The 20,689-nt window shown below is 36.3% G+C and overlaps 1 protein-coding gene across 1 annotated transcript in view; it reads right to left on the minus strand.

The window, feature by feature from the left end:
- The window catches only part of CNOT6 (CCR4-NOT transcription complex subunit 6), a 39,487-nt gene extending 19,392 nt beyond the window's left edge, over positions 1 to 20,095 (minus strand). Inside the window, exons 1-3 of the mRNA XM_016201512.2 lie at positions 19,982 to 20,095; positions 4,071 to 4,257; positions 2,158 to 2,243 (exon numbers count right to left, since the gene is read on the minus strand). Coding sequence (XP_016056998.1) covers positions 2,158 to 2,243; positions 4,071 to 4,257; positions 19,982 to 20,093 — 385 coding nt within the window. The 5' untranslated portion in view covers positions 20,094 to 20,095. The remainder of the gene's footprint in view (positions 1 to 2,157; positions 2,244 to 4,070; positions 4,258 to 19,981) is intronic.
- Positions 20,096 to 20,689: the final 594 nt, after the last annotated feature.

Consider the following 20,689-nt stretch of genomic DNA (forward strand, 5'->3'; position numbering starts at 1 on the left):
GACACAGCAATTCTAGAAGTGTATTCACCAAACAATAGAACTGCAAAATATTTTAGGCAACAACTAATAGAACTGAAAGGACAATAGAGAAATCTACGATTATAACTGGAGTTCTCATTAACCTTCTCTCAATAATTGATAGAACTAGACAAAAATAGTCCACAACACCATCAATCTAACAGACACTAGGTTAATATATAGGATCAAATAAAATTTAAAGAACATTCTGTCCAATAAGAGACAAATATTCTTATCTAGTGCCCAAGGGACAAACACTAGGATAGACCATATACCAAACTTCAACAAATTTAAAACACCTGGGCTATAAACCAAACCTCAACAAATTTAAAAGACGTGAAGTCATACAGAATGTATTCTTTAACCACAATAGAATCACATTAAAAATCAATAACCAAAAGACAATAAAAGAATCCGCAAACACTTTAAAATTTCTAAATAATCCATGAATCAAAGAGAAAGTCCCATGGGAAATTTTAAAATGCATTAAGCTAGTGAAAATAAAACTACAATATATCAAAATTTATGTCTGGACACAGCTAAAGCAGTGCCAAGAGGAAAATTTATAGCACTAAAAATGCATATATTAGAAGAGAAAAAGTCCTAATTCATCAATCCAAACTTCTACCCTAATAACCTAGAGAAAAAGAGCAAAATAAACCCAAAGCAAAAAGGATGGAAACACTAAAGAACAGAAATCAATGATACTGAAAACAGAAAAAGATATAAAAAAAATTTAAAGCCATTTCTTTGAAAAGATGAAAATTGACAAACCTCTACAAAGATTGACAAGGAAAGGGAGAAGACAAATTCACCAATATAAAAAATGAAAGAGGACATCCAGAAATCAAATGGATAAAAGAACACTATGAACAGCTCTCCATAAATAAATTTATCAGCACAGAAAAAACGGGCACTTCCCTGAAAAACACAAATTGTCATAATTCACCCAACATATAATTTGAATAGCCCTATATCTATTAAAAAAAAAAGTTCATAATTTTAAAACTACCAGAAAAGAAATCTGCAGGCCCAGAACGTTTCACTGGAAAACCCCACAAACATTTAAAGAATTAACTCCAATTCTACAGAATCTTTTCCAGGAACGAGAAGATGAGGAAACATTGCTTCAACATTTGAATATCAATTACCAGGCTAAAGAAGAAAAATTACATGATCCTATCACCTAATGCACATTAAGTATCTGACAAAAGGAAACCATTCATGATTAAAAACTCTCAGAAATAGAGGGTAACTTCCTTAAAACGAGAAAGAGGATCTACAAAATACCTACTGCTAACTTTATACTTAGTAGTGAACACAGTTTCTTTCCAAGTTTGGGAAAAAGAAGGGATGTCTGCTCTCACAACGCTCATTCAACAGAGTGCTAGAAGTTCAAGTCAGTGCAATAAGGCAAGAAAAGGGAAGAAAAAGTATACATATCGCCCTGGCTGAGTGACTCATTTGGTTGGAGTATGTCCCATACAACAAAAGGTTGCGGCTTTGATTCCAGTTGGCATCACCTACAGGAGGCAACCAATCAATGTTTCTCTCTCTCATCAATAAAAAACATATCCTCGGGTACAGATTATAAAAAAAAAGTATCCATAGTGTAAAGGAAGACATATTATTAAAATGTGACTTTTAATCTTGCTGGCTTAAAAAACCATATTTTCAATAGTTCTTAATGGATCAAATTCTAATATATAAAGGAAGTTCTCATAAATCAAGTTTTTAAAAAAATGCTCTTTAAATACTTTATTAACAGGTACAAATTTTCTACTTATTGTTTTCTATACTTTGTGAGAGTCCCCATTTTTTGACATTTGTACATAAAAAAGTTGTTCACAGCATAATGAATAAGTAAAGTATAACCTCAGGAATGCATCACCATAACAGAGGCGATTGAAACAAAAGCTAGAGAAGCAATGCTAGACTACGAGTAAAGAGAATACAAAGACTAGTAGACAGTTTACAGGTGGACAAGAGAGAAAACCATTCAATGTACCTAAGAAATTGATGAAATTTGGGCAAGAGTTAGCCTACAAATCCCCAGGCAAAAGGATTCCCACTTACGGCTTTTTTAGACTCAAAGACATACATACAAACCAAAAGAAGCACAAATATGGGAAGTCATACCTTTTAGGCCTAAAGTCTGCAACTGAAACAGTTTCCCCAGCTCAAAAGGTAGAACTCGTAACAGGTTGTTATTTAAATGGAGTTCCCTGTTGATGTAAAAATTTCAGGAAGTCAGAAGATATATTAACCTTTAACTAACAGCTAAAATCAACAATATATCTAGGAATATAAGCTCCTAAAATTGACAAAATTTCTTATATTCCAACATCTAGTACAGTGCTTCTCAAATCATATGTAGTAAAACACAAATAAAAACCTAAACTTCCACAAAGCAATACATTTGTAAAATACAGGGAAACAATGAGTTGCTAAAAAAATTGAAATGGGGGGGGAGGAGAAGACCAACAAAATACAAGCCCCAATTTTTTAAGAGTATTATATTCAACAGATATAAAATCTCTCTCACATGTTGTGTATTAGTTTGCAAACTGACAGTCTAACAGACTACCCTGAGAGCAACACTAGTATAGCACACGAAGGGTCTACTACTATACATGTTTAAGAAAGTAAAATAAACAGCCTAATATGTGAATTGTTAAAAGAGAATGAAAATGATCATGTAATAGGTGTTAATAGCTTCACAATTAACTTATGATTAACACCTCTCCAAATTTACTAATGGCAGCCATATTAACTACTAATGGTGATTTTAATAATTTGTTTTGTACAGATAACCATAATAAAATATCAAAAAACTCTTCAGTAGGTTAAAAACAAAAAACACACCAAAGACCCAACACTGAGATACTAGCAATTTCCTTCAAGAAGTTTTATTTATCAATTTTTATATATGAATGAGAATTTCCTATAGTCCTTGGTTCTTGAAATTTAAATAAACCTTTGTTGCTAGTGAGTAAACCAGAGATTGGTGAGGTCATAAAATGAACAAGTAAAATGTTCTAATTGGTTCCTGTTTATTTCCAAATATATCACATGAGAAAGGTCCTTCAAGTAAATTTGGTTCAGGAGAAGTGGTCATAGCACATATTCAATAAAATGTCAAAAGGCTGGACAGAGGACAGCAATAGAGGTAAAGAAACTTAGTATACAGCAAATGGTAGAAGGCAGCAAAAAAGCCAGTGGAACTACAGGTAATTGAAACAGGGCAAGATTTTCCATTGGAATTAACAAAGCCAGAAATTGGCTTTATAATCAACTTGGGTAGATCTCATCTACCTTATAAAACAGAGGCAATAAAAAAAAATGATTCCATTTATTAAACACATTATGTGCCAGGCAGTTGTTTTTTAGTAATTATCTCAAATATGTCTAATCTCAGCCTTGGCAGGGTAGGTATTACAGCAACTTTACAGATGAGGAACCACACTCAGTGAGGTTAAGAAACCTGCCCCAAATCACACAAGTTGTAAATGGCAAAGTCATGATTCCAATCTGAACTCTGTGCGACTCCACATCTCATCTACCTCCTACACTCCACACTACAGTCCCCCAATTCAATAACTAATTCTAGCTTTCCTCAAGTCCAGGCTTTATGCCTATCATGTGTACAAGTCCTAGAATGGTCAAAAAGGTACCACTAATTGGCAATGGTTTCCTGGACCCTGTTAAGAATGGTATGATGCCCAGAATTTAGTGGGGAAAAAGCACAACTGTCACAATGTGAGATTAACACAAGTGCCTTCTATTTGTTTACCACCAATTTGTCCAAAAATTTAGATTAAAGAATAAAGTATATTATACAAAACATAGCAATAGAACAAATTTTAGGCAATGGATCTACTTGATTACTTATTAGTTGACACTCAATTTTCTAAGAAAACTTTATATAAAGGATATAGTTATGTTTACTTTGATCAAATACCATCAAATTGATAGTGTTGTTTCCTAACAAAGTAAACACTCTATTTTGTTTTAGGGGATATACAATTAGGTACTAAGTTGAATCCGCATACCTGAGTGATACCATGTTTCCGAGTTCTGCCGGTAAACTCCTGATTTTATTCGAGGACAGGTCCAGATACACCAGATTGTGAAGCTTGGCAATGTCTGACGGAATGCGGGACAGAAAATTGTCACTCAGATGCAAAGCTGTCAGGTGAGTTAGTGACCACAAAGATGAGCTTAAGCTTCTTACTCTTCCTGAAAAACAACAACAACAAAAACAACAGGGCAAAGATTACAGTATTCTCTATAGGTTCGATCCCTGGATTAAAAAACATTTAGGTTTTCCAATGAGTAGTAATTTACTATACAAAAAATTGTGAGAAAAGGGTTAACAGTAGAAACCTTACCTATCCTAGGACAAGTCACCACTATGATTAAGTTATAAACTCTACACTTAGCAAACTAAAAAACACATTTAAGGCAACATGTCAATATTTAGATTGTATCATTATTTTTAAGACCGCAACAGTTAAGACTTTATCCTTTAATGTGGCTTCAACTATGGAAGAATCATGTGATTAAAAGCTGTACTGTATAATTACAGGTAAAAATACTTGCCCAGAAACATTTCAGATACTAAGTCATAACTACATAATCAAACAGTAGTAGATATATAGGATTCAATGACTAAGAACAGAATAATTTCTTTCAATGCAATATTAAACCTGTACTTTGGCACTTCATAAGATGCCAATCATTTCTACAGTCTAGGAACTTTCCCCATAATCTCTTTAATGGCCCAGGATCGAGTCTGAGAGAAAATGAAACAAACATGTGGCCAGGAATGAGACTTTCACTGTTTTATATATTTTTTTGACTATGAAACATGTGAATGTTCAGCCCCAAAATTATTTTTAAAAATACATTATAAATAAATTATAAAATAATTAGGGTGACTGGAAATCTCAATCTAAATAATGTTAAATAAATTTAAATCAGCTTTAAAATATTTACATATATAGTATGAACCCAATTTTTATAAACATATATACAGATAAAAAAATTGTAGAAAATATTTTTTCTCTTTTATGAACCTTTCTGTATTTTTCAAACATTCTACTGATAGCATATTTTTCTTTTATAATCCGATAAGCCCTATGTAACTTATTTTCGACAACATATCCATAATCTATTTCTAAGTTCAATTAAAACTGGTTGTTGACTTTGTGGAAATTTTGTAGTTAGAGCACTTTATGAGGATTCAGATACTTTTTTCTCCCCATGATATGGTACTGTGGTGTCTATTTATCCTTGAAACCCAGGGTCTGGATTACCAGGGAAGTGTGAGGTTGCTGGGCCCTGTGTATGAGGCTGTCCATTTACATTTGTCATCTCTGATCAAGGGGCAGTTGAAAATTCACTTTACACCATGGCTCCAGTGGACAAGTTCTCCAGAGTTTTGGACTTTGCAAATTTCAAGAGGAAGAGGAGGAGGAAGAAAGAGGAAGGAAGAGGAAGAAGAAGAGGAAGAGGAAGAAGAGGAGGAGGAGGAAGAAGAAAGGGTCAGTCATAAAAAAAGTGAAATATTCATTTCAGTAATTAAAGAAACGCAAATTTAAACAATAACCAAACAGCAAAATAAGAAGATTAAAACCCTGAATTGACAAGGCAAAGCAGGAAGTACACACTTACTCATTATGAGAAACATACAAGTATATTTTGAAACCAATCCTATAATAGCCACTAAAATTTTAAATTTGACTATCCTTTGCCCCATCACAATTTCACAATTAGTGATTTATCCTATGAAAATAATGTTCAAGTATGCCAAGATATATACTGTTGGTAGTAGGGGAAAATTAGAACACAAATGATCATTAATAGGATATACTTTAATTACGGTTCATTTAGACAATGATCTTCTGCAGCCATTAAAAAGAAAGTAGTAGTTTTATATGCACTGATAAGGAAAGATGTTCACAATAAAAGTAGGAAAAAAGTATATTTCAAAACATATACTCATTTTTGCAAAGAAATTAAAAGATCAACAGTTACAGAAGTGAAAGAATGGAACATACTGCAGAGAATAATAAATCTCTATTTGTAGAAACTAAGGTTCCTCCCCATTTTCTAGGAGAGATCGATCAACAAAGTTGCCTTTTGAGATTCTAATGATATCTATGCACCTCTCCATAAAACTGTATATATTTATAAGGACCCTAAAATTTGTATTTAATTTTAAACAGCTCAGTGACTTGAAAAAGGCTGGGATTATCCTGCCCTAGATTAAGAACCATGTCTTGATAAGTAACTTCATTTTAAAGTGCCTAGAACCCATTATTGCTAAATATCAGGAGACAGGAGGAGTCTAAACAGCGTTCCCTAAAATCAGAGTTACACTGAAGGGACTAGGTGTAGTGTTCCTACAAAAAAGTAAAAATCACTACCTCTGTATTTGAAGATTTATTAAAGAAAGGGAAGAAATTTGATCGAATCTCTTAAATTCTTACATTTCAGAAAACAGGAATTACAGTTGATCTTCTGAAATTCACCTATTCCCTCAAATTCATTTGTAACACCAAAACCAAGTCTTTTTTTTGTATGTTAATCCTTACCCGAGGATATTTTTACCATTTTTAGAAAGAGCAGAAGGGAGGGGCAGGGGGGAGGGGGAAAGGGAGGGGGAAAGGGAGGGCGAGGAGAGGGAAAGATTGACGTGAGACACACATTGATTGGTTGCCTCCTGTACATGCCCTGACTGGGTGGGGGTTTGAACCTGCTACCCAGCTCTGTGCCCTTGACAGGGAATCCAAGCCTCGAACCTTCGGTGTGTGGGCTGATGTTCTAACCACTGAACCACACCAGCCAGGACCCCAAAACCAATTCTTGAAGTGCCTTCAGTCATTCACACATCAGAGGAGCAAAAAATTGTACCTGCCCAAAGCAATTCTTAGCTGAGCAGTCCAAAACAGGGACACTCTGTCTTCTTGTTGCAGCTCTCATAAGGTAAACAAAGTGTCTCTTTCACTATTTAGTTCCAGTTTTCCCTTTTTGTGGGCGACTTCAATATTTAAAACAGCTTAGCTTAGTGCTAACAGAAAGGCTGTGATTTGCCTTCTGGAGAAAATACACGCTTAAAGTAAACTTCCTTCAGACCAGTTATAATGCTGTTGGCCATGAGTTCAAGTTTAATTAGTCATACATTAAACAAGGTGACTTTAAACAGAAACACATACAAAAAAAGCTTATGTATTTATCAGCTGACAAAAAGGTTGTGACCAGAGGTTCACAGGAACCTAACCCTGTTTCCTCTGGGACCAATGATTCAGTAGTAACTATGTAGAACACAACCACTGTAAATAACAAGAACCAACTGTAAATGGAAAAGGCAGTAATTTGAATTTTTACTCACAAACCTTACTTAATGAAATTAAAGGCTAGGATTTCAGGCTCCTACTAGCAAGGGAAACTGTAACCTCACAAAAGGAGGAAGACTGTTAGGAGGCTTGCAAACTGGAATAAGAGGAAGAAAAAAGACTAGATTAAATTACATGAAGGACACTAAAGAGAGCATTTGGCAGATTCAATACAACCATTCTTAACTTAAAAATAGTCAAGTTGGCTCTAGCTGGTTTTGCTCAGTGGTAGAGCATCAGCCTGTGGACTGAAGAGTCTAAAGTTTAATTCCAGTCAAGGGCACGTACCTCAGTTGCAGGCTTGATCCTTGGCCTCAGGGTGTGTGCGGGAGAGCAACCAATCAATGTGCTTCTCTTGAATCGATGTTTCTCTCTCTCCCTTCCACTCTCTCTGAAAAGCAATGGAAAAAAATATCCTCGGGTGAGGATTAAAAAAAGTGTCAAGTTGATGGGGAAGGAAACATACTTAACACACCAAAGAGTGTGAGTTAAATGGAAGTTTCAACCCATAAAAGAAAACATATTGCAAAAGCACACATCACTGAACTTTTGTAGGAATTCATGTCCTAACAGTAATGGAAGGATGTGGCTAGTTCAAATTTAAACAGATCTAATTGAAGTAAAAGAGCTTAGTCCTGAAGGTAAAATTTACCCTAAAACCTGGAGAATGGAAAGACTAAGGCAAGTATTAGGAAAAAGATAAAAAGGAAAGACAAAGGTGAGAATATTATGTTCAAAATAAAATGACTACTGCACTGTGATGTAGAAGAATGATTCACTAGAGTCAGGGAACTGAGAGTTTAGTGTGTGCTCTACCATTTAATAACTGTTTGGCCTTAGGAAGAGGAAATATTTACTGCAAGGCTGAGTAATATCTAAACAAGTTACACCTCCTTACAGTTTTCTAAAAAACCGAAACTTACTTTTTAAATAAATTTGCTTATTAAATCATTCAGCACTGTTTAAAAATACCAAAATTCGATAACTCAGTATAACTACCATTATATCGCATACATATGTTAATACAAAAAAATAAATAATCAAAATGAAGAGATTCCAAGATGGTGGCAGATTGAGTGGAATCTCTACTGATACTCTTGTACAACCAAACTGGAATTACAACTAAAATACAGAAAAACCACCCTGAAGAATCAACTGCAACTGAAGACTGGCTGGAGAGAACCCCCATAACCAAGGGGAAAACTGGAGACAAAACAGAGACTGGTAGGAAGTGAAGAGGCGCAAGAGGGCCGGCTGGGCTCCCACAGGCAGGAACTGAAGTTCCAGAAGGATGTCTCAGATGTGAGGGGTTCCCACCGAGGACTCTGGGGTCTAAACCCCAAAGTGAGCTATGGGACAATATGAAGCGTAACAATATTCACATCATAGGAGTGCCAGAATGGGTAAAACTAAGCAAGGGTTCAAGAACTTGTTTAGAGAAAAAATGGCAGAAAACTTCCCTAGCCTGGTCAAGGAAAAAAGTTATACAAGTTCAGGAGGCACAGAGTCCCAAGCAAGAAGAATCCAGAGGCCCATGCCCAGACACATCATAATTAAAATGCCAAGAATTCAAAACAAAGAGAAAATATTAAAGGCAACAATAGAAAGGCAATCTGTTACCTACAAAGGGAGTTCCCATAAGGCTGTCAGCTGATTTCTCATCAGAAACTCTACAGGCCAGAAGGGAATGGCATGAAGTATTCAAGGTAATGCAAAACAAGGATATGAAACCAAGACTACTCTATCCAGCAAGGCTATCATTCAAAATAGATGGTGAAATAAAGAGATTTCCAGACAAAAAAAGGCTAAAGGAGTTTATCACCACCAAATCATCATTGCAAGAAAATTTAAAGGGACTGCTGTAATATGAAGTTGAAATAGAGAAAATGAGAAACATAGGCATAAAGAAATAAAATAGCAATAGATAAGTACCTATCAATAATAACCTTAGGGTATATCATCTTGAAGGGTGTTTGCCGGTTCCTGTTCTGAAAGAGCTGCATTTCATACCAGTCTTTGCAGTGACACACATCATGATCTCTGCTACTAAAATTGATAATCCGTGGGCCTGGCTTCGAAGAATGATGCAGAGAGGATATTCAAGGAGAATCTGCAGGCGTTTCGTGATTATCTCTGGTATTGCGTTTCTCATTATTTGCAAGCTGACAGCCATTTATGAGAGATACTGAGAGTCAAAGGAAATCGCCACGATCCAACTACAGTTATCAGAGCATTTTATTAACAAGGATCAAACTGATGACTCAGTAATGAAGAAACCGACAGACACCCCCTCAGAATGATCTTCAACTAAACCTGGACGCCTTTGGGCCTTTTTTAAGTCTCTTGAGCACTTTTAAATAGAAATATATTGTGGCTTTACAAACTTAAAAAAAAAAAAATAACCTTAAATATAAATGGACTAAATGCTCCAATCAAAGGATATAGGGTAGCTGAATGGATAAGAAAACAAGACCCAAATATATGCTGTCTACAAGTGACATACCACAGAAAAAAAGACTCTCAGAGGCTGGCGGAGGGAGGCAGACTTCTGGAGGACTTTAAAGGAGACATCAACAGCAATGCAGTCATAGTAGGGGGACTTTAACACCCCACTGACTTTACTGGATAGATCTTCCAGACAAAAAATCAACAAGGAAACAGTGATTCTAAATGACACACTACATCAGATGGATTTAAACTGTCACTTCCAGAACATTTCACCCCAAAGCTGCAGAATATGCATTCTCCTCAAGCGCACATGGGCCATTCTCAAAGATAGACCACATGTCAGTCCACAAAACAAGTCTCTGTAAGTTCAAGATGAATGCAATCATATTAAGCATCTTCTAGGACATTTACACCATGGAATATTGTGCAACTTAAGAAAAAAAAAAGAAGAAAAAAAAAAAGAAGGATCCCTTACACCCTTTGGGACAGCATGGTGGGACCTGGAGAGTATTATGCTAAGTGAAATAAGCCAGTCAGAGAAAGACAAATATCACATTATCTTACTCATATGTGGAATCTAAAGAAAATAAACTAATGAACAAAATAGATCCAGAGGCATAGTAGCATGGAATAGACTGATGAATCTCAGAGGGAAGGCAGGGTGGGTGGAGAGAGATTAACCTAAGAACTTATATGCATATATGCATAACCTATGGACACAGACAATAGTGTGGAGGGCATCAATGGGGGGGGGGGGGAGGAAGAGGACCTTTGTAATACTTTCAACAATAAAGATAAATTAAAATAAATAAGTAAAGAAATAAGAATAAAAATGAATTGAATTATACATTTTTCTTCAACGGGGGGAAAAAAAAACAAACGAAGAAATGATGGAACTATAGACCTTCGAACTCTTTTTCCTTTTTTACCATAACAGATTTCTAAAACCCTTCTAAGGGTAAGAGAGATTCTACAAAATATGAAAGGTTAAGAGTCTTTATAGTTTTAACTGCATGTTTCACTCTTAAACTTAACTCTTACAATGGAAGAGAAAGATATCATTTTACACTTCCACCTACTCACTACATTCAAAGGTTTACATCATATCTAAGAAAGATAAATGGCCAATAAAGATATACAAAGACACTTAAATATCATGAACCATCAGGGAAATGCAAATCAAAACCACAATGAAATAATTCTTCATACCCAGTAAGATGGCTAAATCAAAGAGATATTAAGTGTTGCCAGGGAGTGACTGCTCAGGAATATAGGGCTTCTTTTGGAGTTTAAAAATGTTTTAAAAGCAATGTTTAATAGTTCCACAACTATGTGATATAATAAAACCCACCAAACTGTACACTTTAATGAGTGAACTGTATGGTATGTAAATTATTTCTCAATAAAGCTGTTAAATAAAAGATAAGTTTATAGTATATCAGAAAAAAGAACAAAATTAACATACAGAAAGCAATACTTTACTTATATAATAATCAGATAAAAGACCAGAAGATAAGATTCTATTTATAGTAAGAACTTGAAGGTAAAAAACACAGGAATGAATCTAAGTATATCAGAGTAAGGACACAAAAAACAACAAATATAAAGACATAATAAACCATCCTAATTTATAAAATAACATGACTATTTAAAAAATGTCAGGACCATACAACTTAATTCTGAATTTCATTAGTAAAAAAAGATAGACAAGTATCATCTGTCAAAATTCTAAATGTAGCCCGGCCAGTGTGGCTCAGTGGTTGGGCATCAACCTATGGACCAGGATGTCATTGTTCAATTCCCAGTCAGGGCACATGTCCAGGTTTCGGGCCTGATCCCCAGTAGGAGGTGTGCAGAAGGCAGCTTCTCTCATCTATGTTTCTATCTCTCCCCCCTTTCCCTCTCCCTTTTCTCGCTCTCTGAAAGTCAATAAAAATCATTTCTTTTTTAAAAAAGAACAAATATTCCAAAAATTCATACAGAACCAAAAAAATAGCCCGAATAGCCTCTGCAACACTGAGAAAGAACAAAGTAGAAGGGATTACAATGCTGGATATCAAACTATACTACAAAGCTACTGTAATCAAAATAGCCTGGTACTGGCATAAGAATAGGCATATAGATAAAATGGAACAGAACAGACATCCCCAAAAGTGACCCAGGTCATTATGGTCAATTAATATTTGACAAAGGAGGCAAGAACATACAATGGGATAAAGACAGTCTCTTTAATAAATGGTGCTGGGAAAATTGGACAGGTACATGCATAATAAACCACCTTCAAAAGGAAAAGGGAACTCACTATATGGGAGAACATATTCGCCAATGATACATCTCATAAGGGGTTAATTTCCAAAATATATAAAGAACTCATACAACTTAACAAAAGGAAGGCAAACAATTCAATTGAAAAATGGGCAAAAAATCTGAATAGACACTTCTCCAAATACGACATATAAATGTCCAATAGATATATGAAAAGTTGCTCAACGTCACTAATCATCAGAGAGACACAAATTAAAACTACAATGAGGTAGCACCTCACACTTGCCAGAATGGCTACCATCAATAAATCAACAAACAAGAAGTGCTGGTGAGGAAGTAGGGAAAAGGGAACCCTAGTGCACTGCTGGTGGGAATGCAGATTATGCAGCCACTGTGGAAAACAGTATGGGGATTCCTCAAAAAATTAAAAATGAATCTCCCATTTGATCCCATTTCTGGCAATATATTCTAAAAATCCGGAAAAACCAATTTGAAAGAAAATATGTGACCCTATGTTCATAACAGTGCTACTTACAACAGCTAAGATCTACAAACAGCCCAAGTGCCCTTCAGTAGGTGAGTGGATAAAAAAGCGGTGCTACATTTACACAACAGAATACTATGCAGCAGTAAAAAAGGATCTCTTACCTTTTGCGACAGTATGTATGAACCTGGAGTTTATGCTAAGTGAAATAAGCCAGTCAGAGAAAGACAAATATAATATGATCTCACTTACATGTGGAATCTAACGAACAAAATAAACTGACAAACAAAATAGATCCACGAACATGGATGCATGGAACAGACTAAAAGATATGAGGGAAGGGGTGTGGGAATGGGGGAAAAGTTTAACCAAAGAACTTATATGCATATATGCATAGCCCAGGGACACAGACAATAGTGCACTGAAGGCCTGGGGTGGGGTGGGAGCTAGGTAGGTGGGGGCAAAGGAGGGAAAATAGGGGACATCTGTAATACTGTCAACAATAAAAAGAAATTTAAAAATGAGAAAAGAATCTATATTTGTAGTCGTATATGCATAAAAGGACTCCAGAGGGATGCCAAAGAAATGGATAACCCTGTGTGTGAGTGTTCAGTGTGTGTGTAGCCTGGGAGTTATAACTGGGGGGGATGAGAAACACTTCCAGTGCATACTTGTTTATACTCTTACATGTCCCCTTTTCCTGAGATGGCCTAACTTCAGGTCCCCCTGGCTAATTCCATTAACTTGGTAGTTAGCTATTTATTCTAGGATGTGTTTCCTGACCCCAGCCAGCTAGTCAAAAGAGTCTTAAAGAAAAGACAGTAGTTCAGGTTTTCTGCCTAGTATTTATAATGGTTTTTAACTTCTTGTGAGATTCTCCTCCTACAATTTGCATGGATCCTGAAATCCTATGTCCTACTACCCACCACATCAGAAGTTTCAAAATAAATAAATGTGTGACATGTAAATGCTTTCCAATGAGTAGGTAAGTGATGGACTCAAAACAATCACTTAAGTCTCCTCCTCTCCTTTACCTATCTCCAACTCTAAACTTCCATAAAGCAGACACACCAGGTTATCCAGGGGGTGGGCAGCTCTACAAACTGATTACATAATTTAAGTTGCTTGACTCAAGTTACACTTATCATGATTATAAAAAAAAATTAATCATAGTCTTAAAAAAAAGGAGAGAATTTGATCCAGAATTTGAAACACATGGTCTATCACTCTCCATTGAAAAACAGTGAGTCTGAACAGAGTTTCCTTTCACACTAAACTTAAGCCTTCAAAATAAAAAATGTCACAAAGTAGAAAAGGCTATAGCCAAGGTACCTGATTCAAAGATCATTTCATGACTATCAAGGAGTCCAAACCCAAGCTCCTATTTCATGGCAAGTTCCTGAGTGTGGCTCTGGTTAGCACATTTCTCCCTACCCTACGCTGCCACCGCAAGGGCCTAGAACAAGTAGTTATCTGCACTACAGATGTACATCGAAAGCAGGCAACAACAGTGCTGCCCCCACACAATAGAAAACAAGAACATTAGAGTTGTTATATGGAGATTCTTGGGAAGAATTTTAAACTTTGTACACACATGGACTTTAGTTTCCTGTAAAAACAGACTGATCTGTTGTTGACCAATGATCCCACTAAAGGAACAAAACTAGATAAATATAGGGGGAAAAATCCACAAGTGTGAAAGCCCTGGAGAACTATAAAAGCAACAAAGATACAAGCAACAAAAAACTTGGAGAAGGGAAGTGAAGAGAGCATAATAAGCAGGACACGTCCCACATCACCTCTGGAAGAATACATGCAATCACAAGCAGAGAGACAAGGAGATGAAATGAAAACTGGAGATGAGAGGCTGAGGTATTATGCATAACTTTAAGCCCTCTTATACAGTTGAGAAGACTGAACAGGAATTCAGGAATCACCAAAGACTGTTAAACCACAGACATTCCTTGGTATCTACAAAAGGAAAATAAATGACCGTGAAGTAAGACAACCCTTACAACCACTGAATAGCAGGCTCAAGTTAGATGAATCCCTGATGAGACAAAGGGTCACCCAATCCCACAACTGCCTGGCAAACACAAAAGCAAATTCACTCCTAAGGAAGAGAATACCATCTAGACCATCACTTATTCTACCATTTCACATATAATTTCTAGCATTCAATAAAATTCCAATGGAATAAAAACCAGAGAAAAAGAGAAATAACAGAACCCCCAGGAGATTCACATTTGGAGTTACCAGACAAAATCTTTTTAAAAACTATGACAGCCCGCTGGGCATGGCTCAGCAGTTGAGCATCGATCTAGGATCCAGGAGATCGAGGTTCGATTCCCAGTCAGGGCACATGTCCTGGCTGAGGGCTCAATCCCCAATGACTCTCTCATCATTGATGTTTCTGTCTGTCTGTCTGTCTCTCCCTCTCCTTTCCTCTCTCTGAAATCAATAAAGATATATTTAAATAAATAAATAAATAAATACTATGACAGACTCACACTTTTACCAGTTCGATGTCCAGTCAGGGTACATACTCAGGTTGCGGGTTTGGTCCCCGGTTGGGGCTCACATGGGAGGCAGCCATTCGATGCTTCTCTCTCTCTCTCTCAAATCAATCAAAAATTTTTTTTAAATAAAACTTTTCCTAATATTTATTGTAAAGGCAAAATAACAACATTTTGTGAGATTTATAACATATATAGAAGTAAAATATGTGACAGCAATAGAACAAAGTCCAGAAGAGCCCGGCCAGGCGTGGTTCAGCGGTTGAGAATCGACTTAGCAGCCAGGAGATCGACGTTCGATTCCTGGTTGCACATGCCCGGGTTGCAGGCCCAATCCCCAGTGGAGGGCGTGCAGGAGGCAGCCGATCAATGATGACTCTCTCATCACTGATGTCCCTCCCTCCCTCCCCCTTCCTTTCTCTGAAATCAATAAAGATATATTTTTTAAAAAATGACCAGGAGAAGAGAAACAGAAGTGTGTTGTTGTTAAGGCTCATACTATGTGTGAAGTGGTATAATATTACTGATATACTATAGATTATAAACCCTAAAGCAACCATTATTCAAGAGTTGCATAAAACTAATTAATCGACAAAGAAGGTAAAATGCAACTTTACAAAAAATACCTAGTTAATCCAAAACAAAAAAAGAAATGGAAAATACAGTTGACCCTTAAACAACATGGGGATTAGGGGTGCCAACCCCCTCAACACAGATGAAAATTGCATATAACCTTTTCCCCAAATATGTCTTTATTGATTTCAGAGAGGAAGGGAGAAGGAGAAAGACAGAAACATCAATGATGAGAGAGTCATTGATTGGCTGCCTCCTGCACGTCTCCCACTGGAGGCAGAGCCCACAACCCGGGCATGTGCCTTGACTGAGAATCAAACCTCTATCTCCTAGATCATAGGTCGATGCTCAACTGCTGAGCCATGCCGGCCAGGAGCATATAATTATTAACTCCCCCAAAACTAAAGTTGCTCCTTGGTATCTGGAGGAAGGAGGTGCTGGTTCCAGGCACCAAAATCTGAGGATGCTAAAGTCCCCTATACAAAATGGTGTAGATCAATGCATACAGTCAGCTATCTGCATCCTTGTACTCCCAACTATGGATTAAAAACAGTACAGGAATTTTTTAATTTAAAAAATATGTATACAGACACTGATATGCTTGGAGGATGGCATGCCCAGGGAGTATACCCAGGTTCTGCACCCCCTCTCCCCATACCTTGCCCTATGCATCTCTTCTATTTGGCTGCTCCTGAGATGTATCTGTTGTAATAAACCACTGATAGTAGAGCAAAAAAAAGTGAATAAATTTTAAAAATCTCATCCTGGCCAGCGTGACTCAGTGGTTAGAGCGTTGGCTCACACACTGAAGGGTCCCAGGTTTGATTTGGAGTCAAGGGGGCACGTATCTGGATTGCAGGTTCGATCCCGGATCAGGTTGGGGCACATGCGAGAGGCAACCAATTGATGTGTCTCTCTCAAATTGATGTTTCTCTCTCCTTTGCACCCCCCCCACTCTCTAAAAATCAATGAAAAAAAAATCTGTGCGTGAGGATTAACAAAAAAAGAAAAAAAAGTCTGTGTATGAATAAGTGGACCCTCACAGTTCAACCCAGTATTGTTCAAGGGTTAACTGTAAATCATGTGACAGCAGACATAAACCCAATCATATCAGTAACAGTAAGCGTATATAAAGGAACTGAAAATAGAGAACCAACTAGTATCCGTTAGAAAGCACCAATCAGAGAACATCATTACAATTGGGAGGGGTTTAGTACAATTCAGTAACAAGTGCCAAGTGTCCACAGTAAGTCTGAAAGTAGTCTAGGCCCTAAGAATTCTACAAACTGACCAGCCAAGTCTCCACAATAAGGACAAAACTCCAAAAATGTAATTAAAATTCAGTAGAACAGGAATAAGAGAGATGGGGGAAAAAGGCCCAGATAAAAATGAGAAAAGAGAACAAAACCAGAAAGTCTCATACACTGCAGAATAAATAAATAAGTAAGTAAATAAATAAATAGAACAGAAATATTATAAGGTCAAATTTCATAAAAGGTATTATATATTTTTAAGAAAAAAGAATATAAAAACCAGAATAACTCCCTACAGACAACAAAAGCATTCCTACCACAAGCAAGTCCAGAAAGCTATTACATACAATTTCAAAATAAGCAAAAACATATTAAAAAAATGATAGAAGCACTAAAAGAACATAAATAAGACTTAGAAAAAGTCAGGAAAAAGAATTAAACTACAAAGGACTTCATAATGAATAACTGCAAAAGGAGAACTTTTAGAAAAGTTGGTGAAAAAATTTTTAAATCACAAATAAAAAGATTCAAAATCAACCGCTTTATTATATACCAGCAATGAACAATTAGAATCTGACATTAAAAGCACAATACCATTAACACCCTGGTAAAAAAAACAGTGAGGTATAAATTAACAAAATATATACATGATCTACATGAGGAAAACTGTGAAACTGATGATAAAATTAAAAACTAAATAAATGGAGACATATACCATGTTCATGGATAGGAAGGCTCAATGCTGTCAGAATGTCAGTTCTTTTCAACTTGATCTATAACTTCAATGCAATATCAACTAACAGCCCAGCAAGTCATTTGGGGGATATCAACAAACTAATTCTAAAGTTTATATGAGGAGGCAACAGACACAAAAAAACAATCCAAAATTGAAGAACAAAGTTGGAGGACAGACAGTATCCAACTCAAGACTTACATAAAGCTACAGCAATCAAGTCAGTGTGGTACTGATGAATGAACAAACAATAGATCACTGGAACAGAATAGAGCCCTGAAATAAACCCACACAAATATAGTCAAGTGATCTTTGACAAAGGAGCAAAGGCAATATAATGGAGAAAACAGTCTTTTAACATATGGTTTCAGAACAAACAACTGGACATCCACAGACCAAAAAAAAAAGAATCTTATATTCTTCACAGCAAAACAAACAAACCAACAAAACTCAGACACAGGCAACAGTATGGTGATTACCAGAGGGAGGATGTCGAAGAGGGTAATGGTGGAATAAATGGTGATGAAAGAAGACTTGACTCAAGGTGGTAAACACACAACATGAAATACAAATGATGTATTATAGAATTGAACACCTGAAACATATATAACTTATTAACCAATGTTACCCCAATAAATTCAATAAAAATAAAATAAAAAGAGACTATAGCCCTGGCTGGTGTGGCTCAGTGGTTAGTGTCAGCCCATGAACTGAAAGGTCCATAAACTTAGTCAACCAACAGTTTATCCTCTATTGTACCTATTAAAGATAAGACTATTTGTTAAGAGTGCTACTTTAGATAAATCTCTCCTCTTCCTCCTTCCCATCCTGTATGAAGATTACTTTCCAAAGTTCAGAGTAAAGAGAGAACACTGAACCCAAATTTCATATTATCTTGCTAATGCTGATGTTATAAGGGGAAACTTCTCTCTATATAAAGAACTTTTAATTAAAAAACTGCTAACACAGGCTAAAAAACAAAAGAAAAATACAGTTAAATACTGGTCCTGAAGAAATTAAGAGGGCCAAGTGGGAGTGGTGCCTGCCTGTGCTTTGAAGGTAACTGGTAAATGAGAGAACATATTTCTCTTTGGGCTCCCCTAACCCAAGAAAGTCAAATATGACAGAAGAGAAAGAAGAGAGAAATGTCACTCTCTACCACACCTACTTTATGAAACTGACCTCAGTTTAATTAAGACCAGCACCGAAAAAAATCAGGAGAGGGAAACCAGGAGAGACCCACATGGCTACCAACCTCTCTGGCTGCACAGAAGGGAGTTCTGAGTTTACTCACTCATTAGGTTAACTAGAAATTTTGAGCTCATAAGGGAAGAATACTGTTATCATTATTTCCTTTTTGCTTCATGTATAGCACTTTTCTACCTAGGCCTAGCAGTTATATTTTATTAGTTATTTATACTGGTACACTCCCTTCTTTTCACTCCCTAATATGCCGTAAGCTCCAGAGTGACTGGGACTGTATTTTTTCATTTATATATCTTCCATATGCACCTGGTAATATATTTTACACATAGCATATGTATGTTTACTGTATACATTAAAAACACAATCAAAGACAAAAAGAAGAGAAAACTTGCTCTGTATCATTTCAGGAAAGTATGGGGAGTCATATTAGGCCAACTTAACACAAAACTTCTTTAACAATGGTTGCTTCAGAAGTAATATCCCTTCATCACCTTTCAAGTATTAAAAAAACAAAAACTGTATGTCCACAGGCAGGGATGCTGGGGATATCCTGTGGATCTGGGGACTCATATATTTCTTGGAAAATGTCTAGGAATCACTAAAGGTAGAAGGGAACTTTGAGATATACTTCAAACTTTTAAGATTTTGTGTTTCTGAATAGGGCTGTCCTCAGAGACGCAGACTAAAAAAGGCAAATGAAGAAAGTGAGGAAAAACAAATCTATCCCAGAATTTATACTAAAGCAAACAGATCTAACACCACTAGAAATCTGTAATTTGATAATGCAAAAGTTCAATCCTATCCTAACAAACCTTTGCACATGAGGCATTTCACGTTTTATTTTCATTTCATCCTTGATATTATCCTGATTTTATAAAAGGACACTGTACTGAGAGCATAAGCAATGAATAGATTTTGAACTTTTACTGAAACCATGTTCTTCCCACTGGACCTTCCTGCTTCCAAGATAAATTAGTGCTGGTAGAATACAACATTGCTTCTTTTATGTACTGGCATTAAAAACTTAATTTTCTACCATGTCTTAATTCCCACATCATAAATTTATGCTTGCATGTCTGTCTTACCACTTATTTCAAGCTCTGCCCAATGTGATTTCTTTCCATTTGCTGCTTCCTCAGAGGACATAATTGTGTACATCCTCCGAGGGTCAGGGGGTTCGTATTTTTCTTTGGGCATGCCTGTTAAATTAAGAAAAGAAACCAATCAGTATTATGAAGACTCAAATAACTGAAAATAACACCACCACCTTTCTAAAAAGTAGACACCCATATTATGATCTCTAAATACCATCTCCCATTAGGAGCTCCTTGGAGAAATGGAAGATTGAACAAATCTGAAAAACTAAACATAAGTCGATATATTGTTCATTTTGCTTGTCTTTTTTTTTTTTTTAATCCTTACCTTTTATAGACACATTGTGAAATATTTAAGTGGAATGAAATTTCACTCTTATGCATATTCCCCCAAACTTCTTGCCTGATCTCACTTCACCTATTAGTCTGGATGAACCATAACCCACTTTAACCAATTCTCTGCATATACAGCTAAACATAGCTAGAGAAAAACTTACCACCATGTGAAGTTAAAGAGAGCCAGTCAGCAATCATTTCCCTCAAATGGACTCATTATACTGTAAATTCTCCTAGCCCCTTCTCCTATATGACTTCTTCAAATCTCCAACACTCATTCCTTCATCTTCCTGCTCTTCTACTTTCTCATCAAAACAGAAAACCAGAAGAGGCCTTTGTATGAACTCTGACCTACGCCCATCT

The sequence above is a fragment of the Miniopterus natalensis genome, chromosome 4, assembly GCF_054644295.1.
Source record: "Miniopterus natalensis isolate mMinNat1 chromosome 4, mMinNat1.hap1, whole genome shotgun sequence".
Taxonomy (NCBI): Eukaryota; Metazoa; Chordata; class Mammalia; order Chiroptera; family Miniopteridae; genus Miniopterus; species Miniopterus natalensis.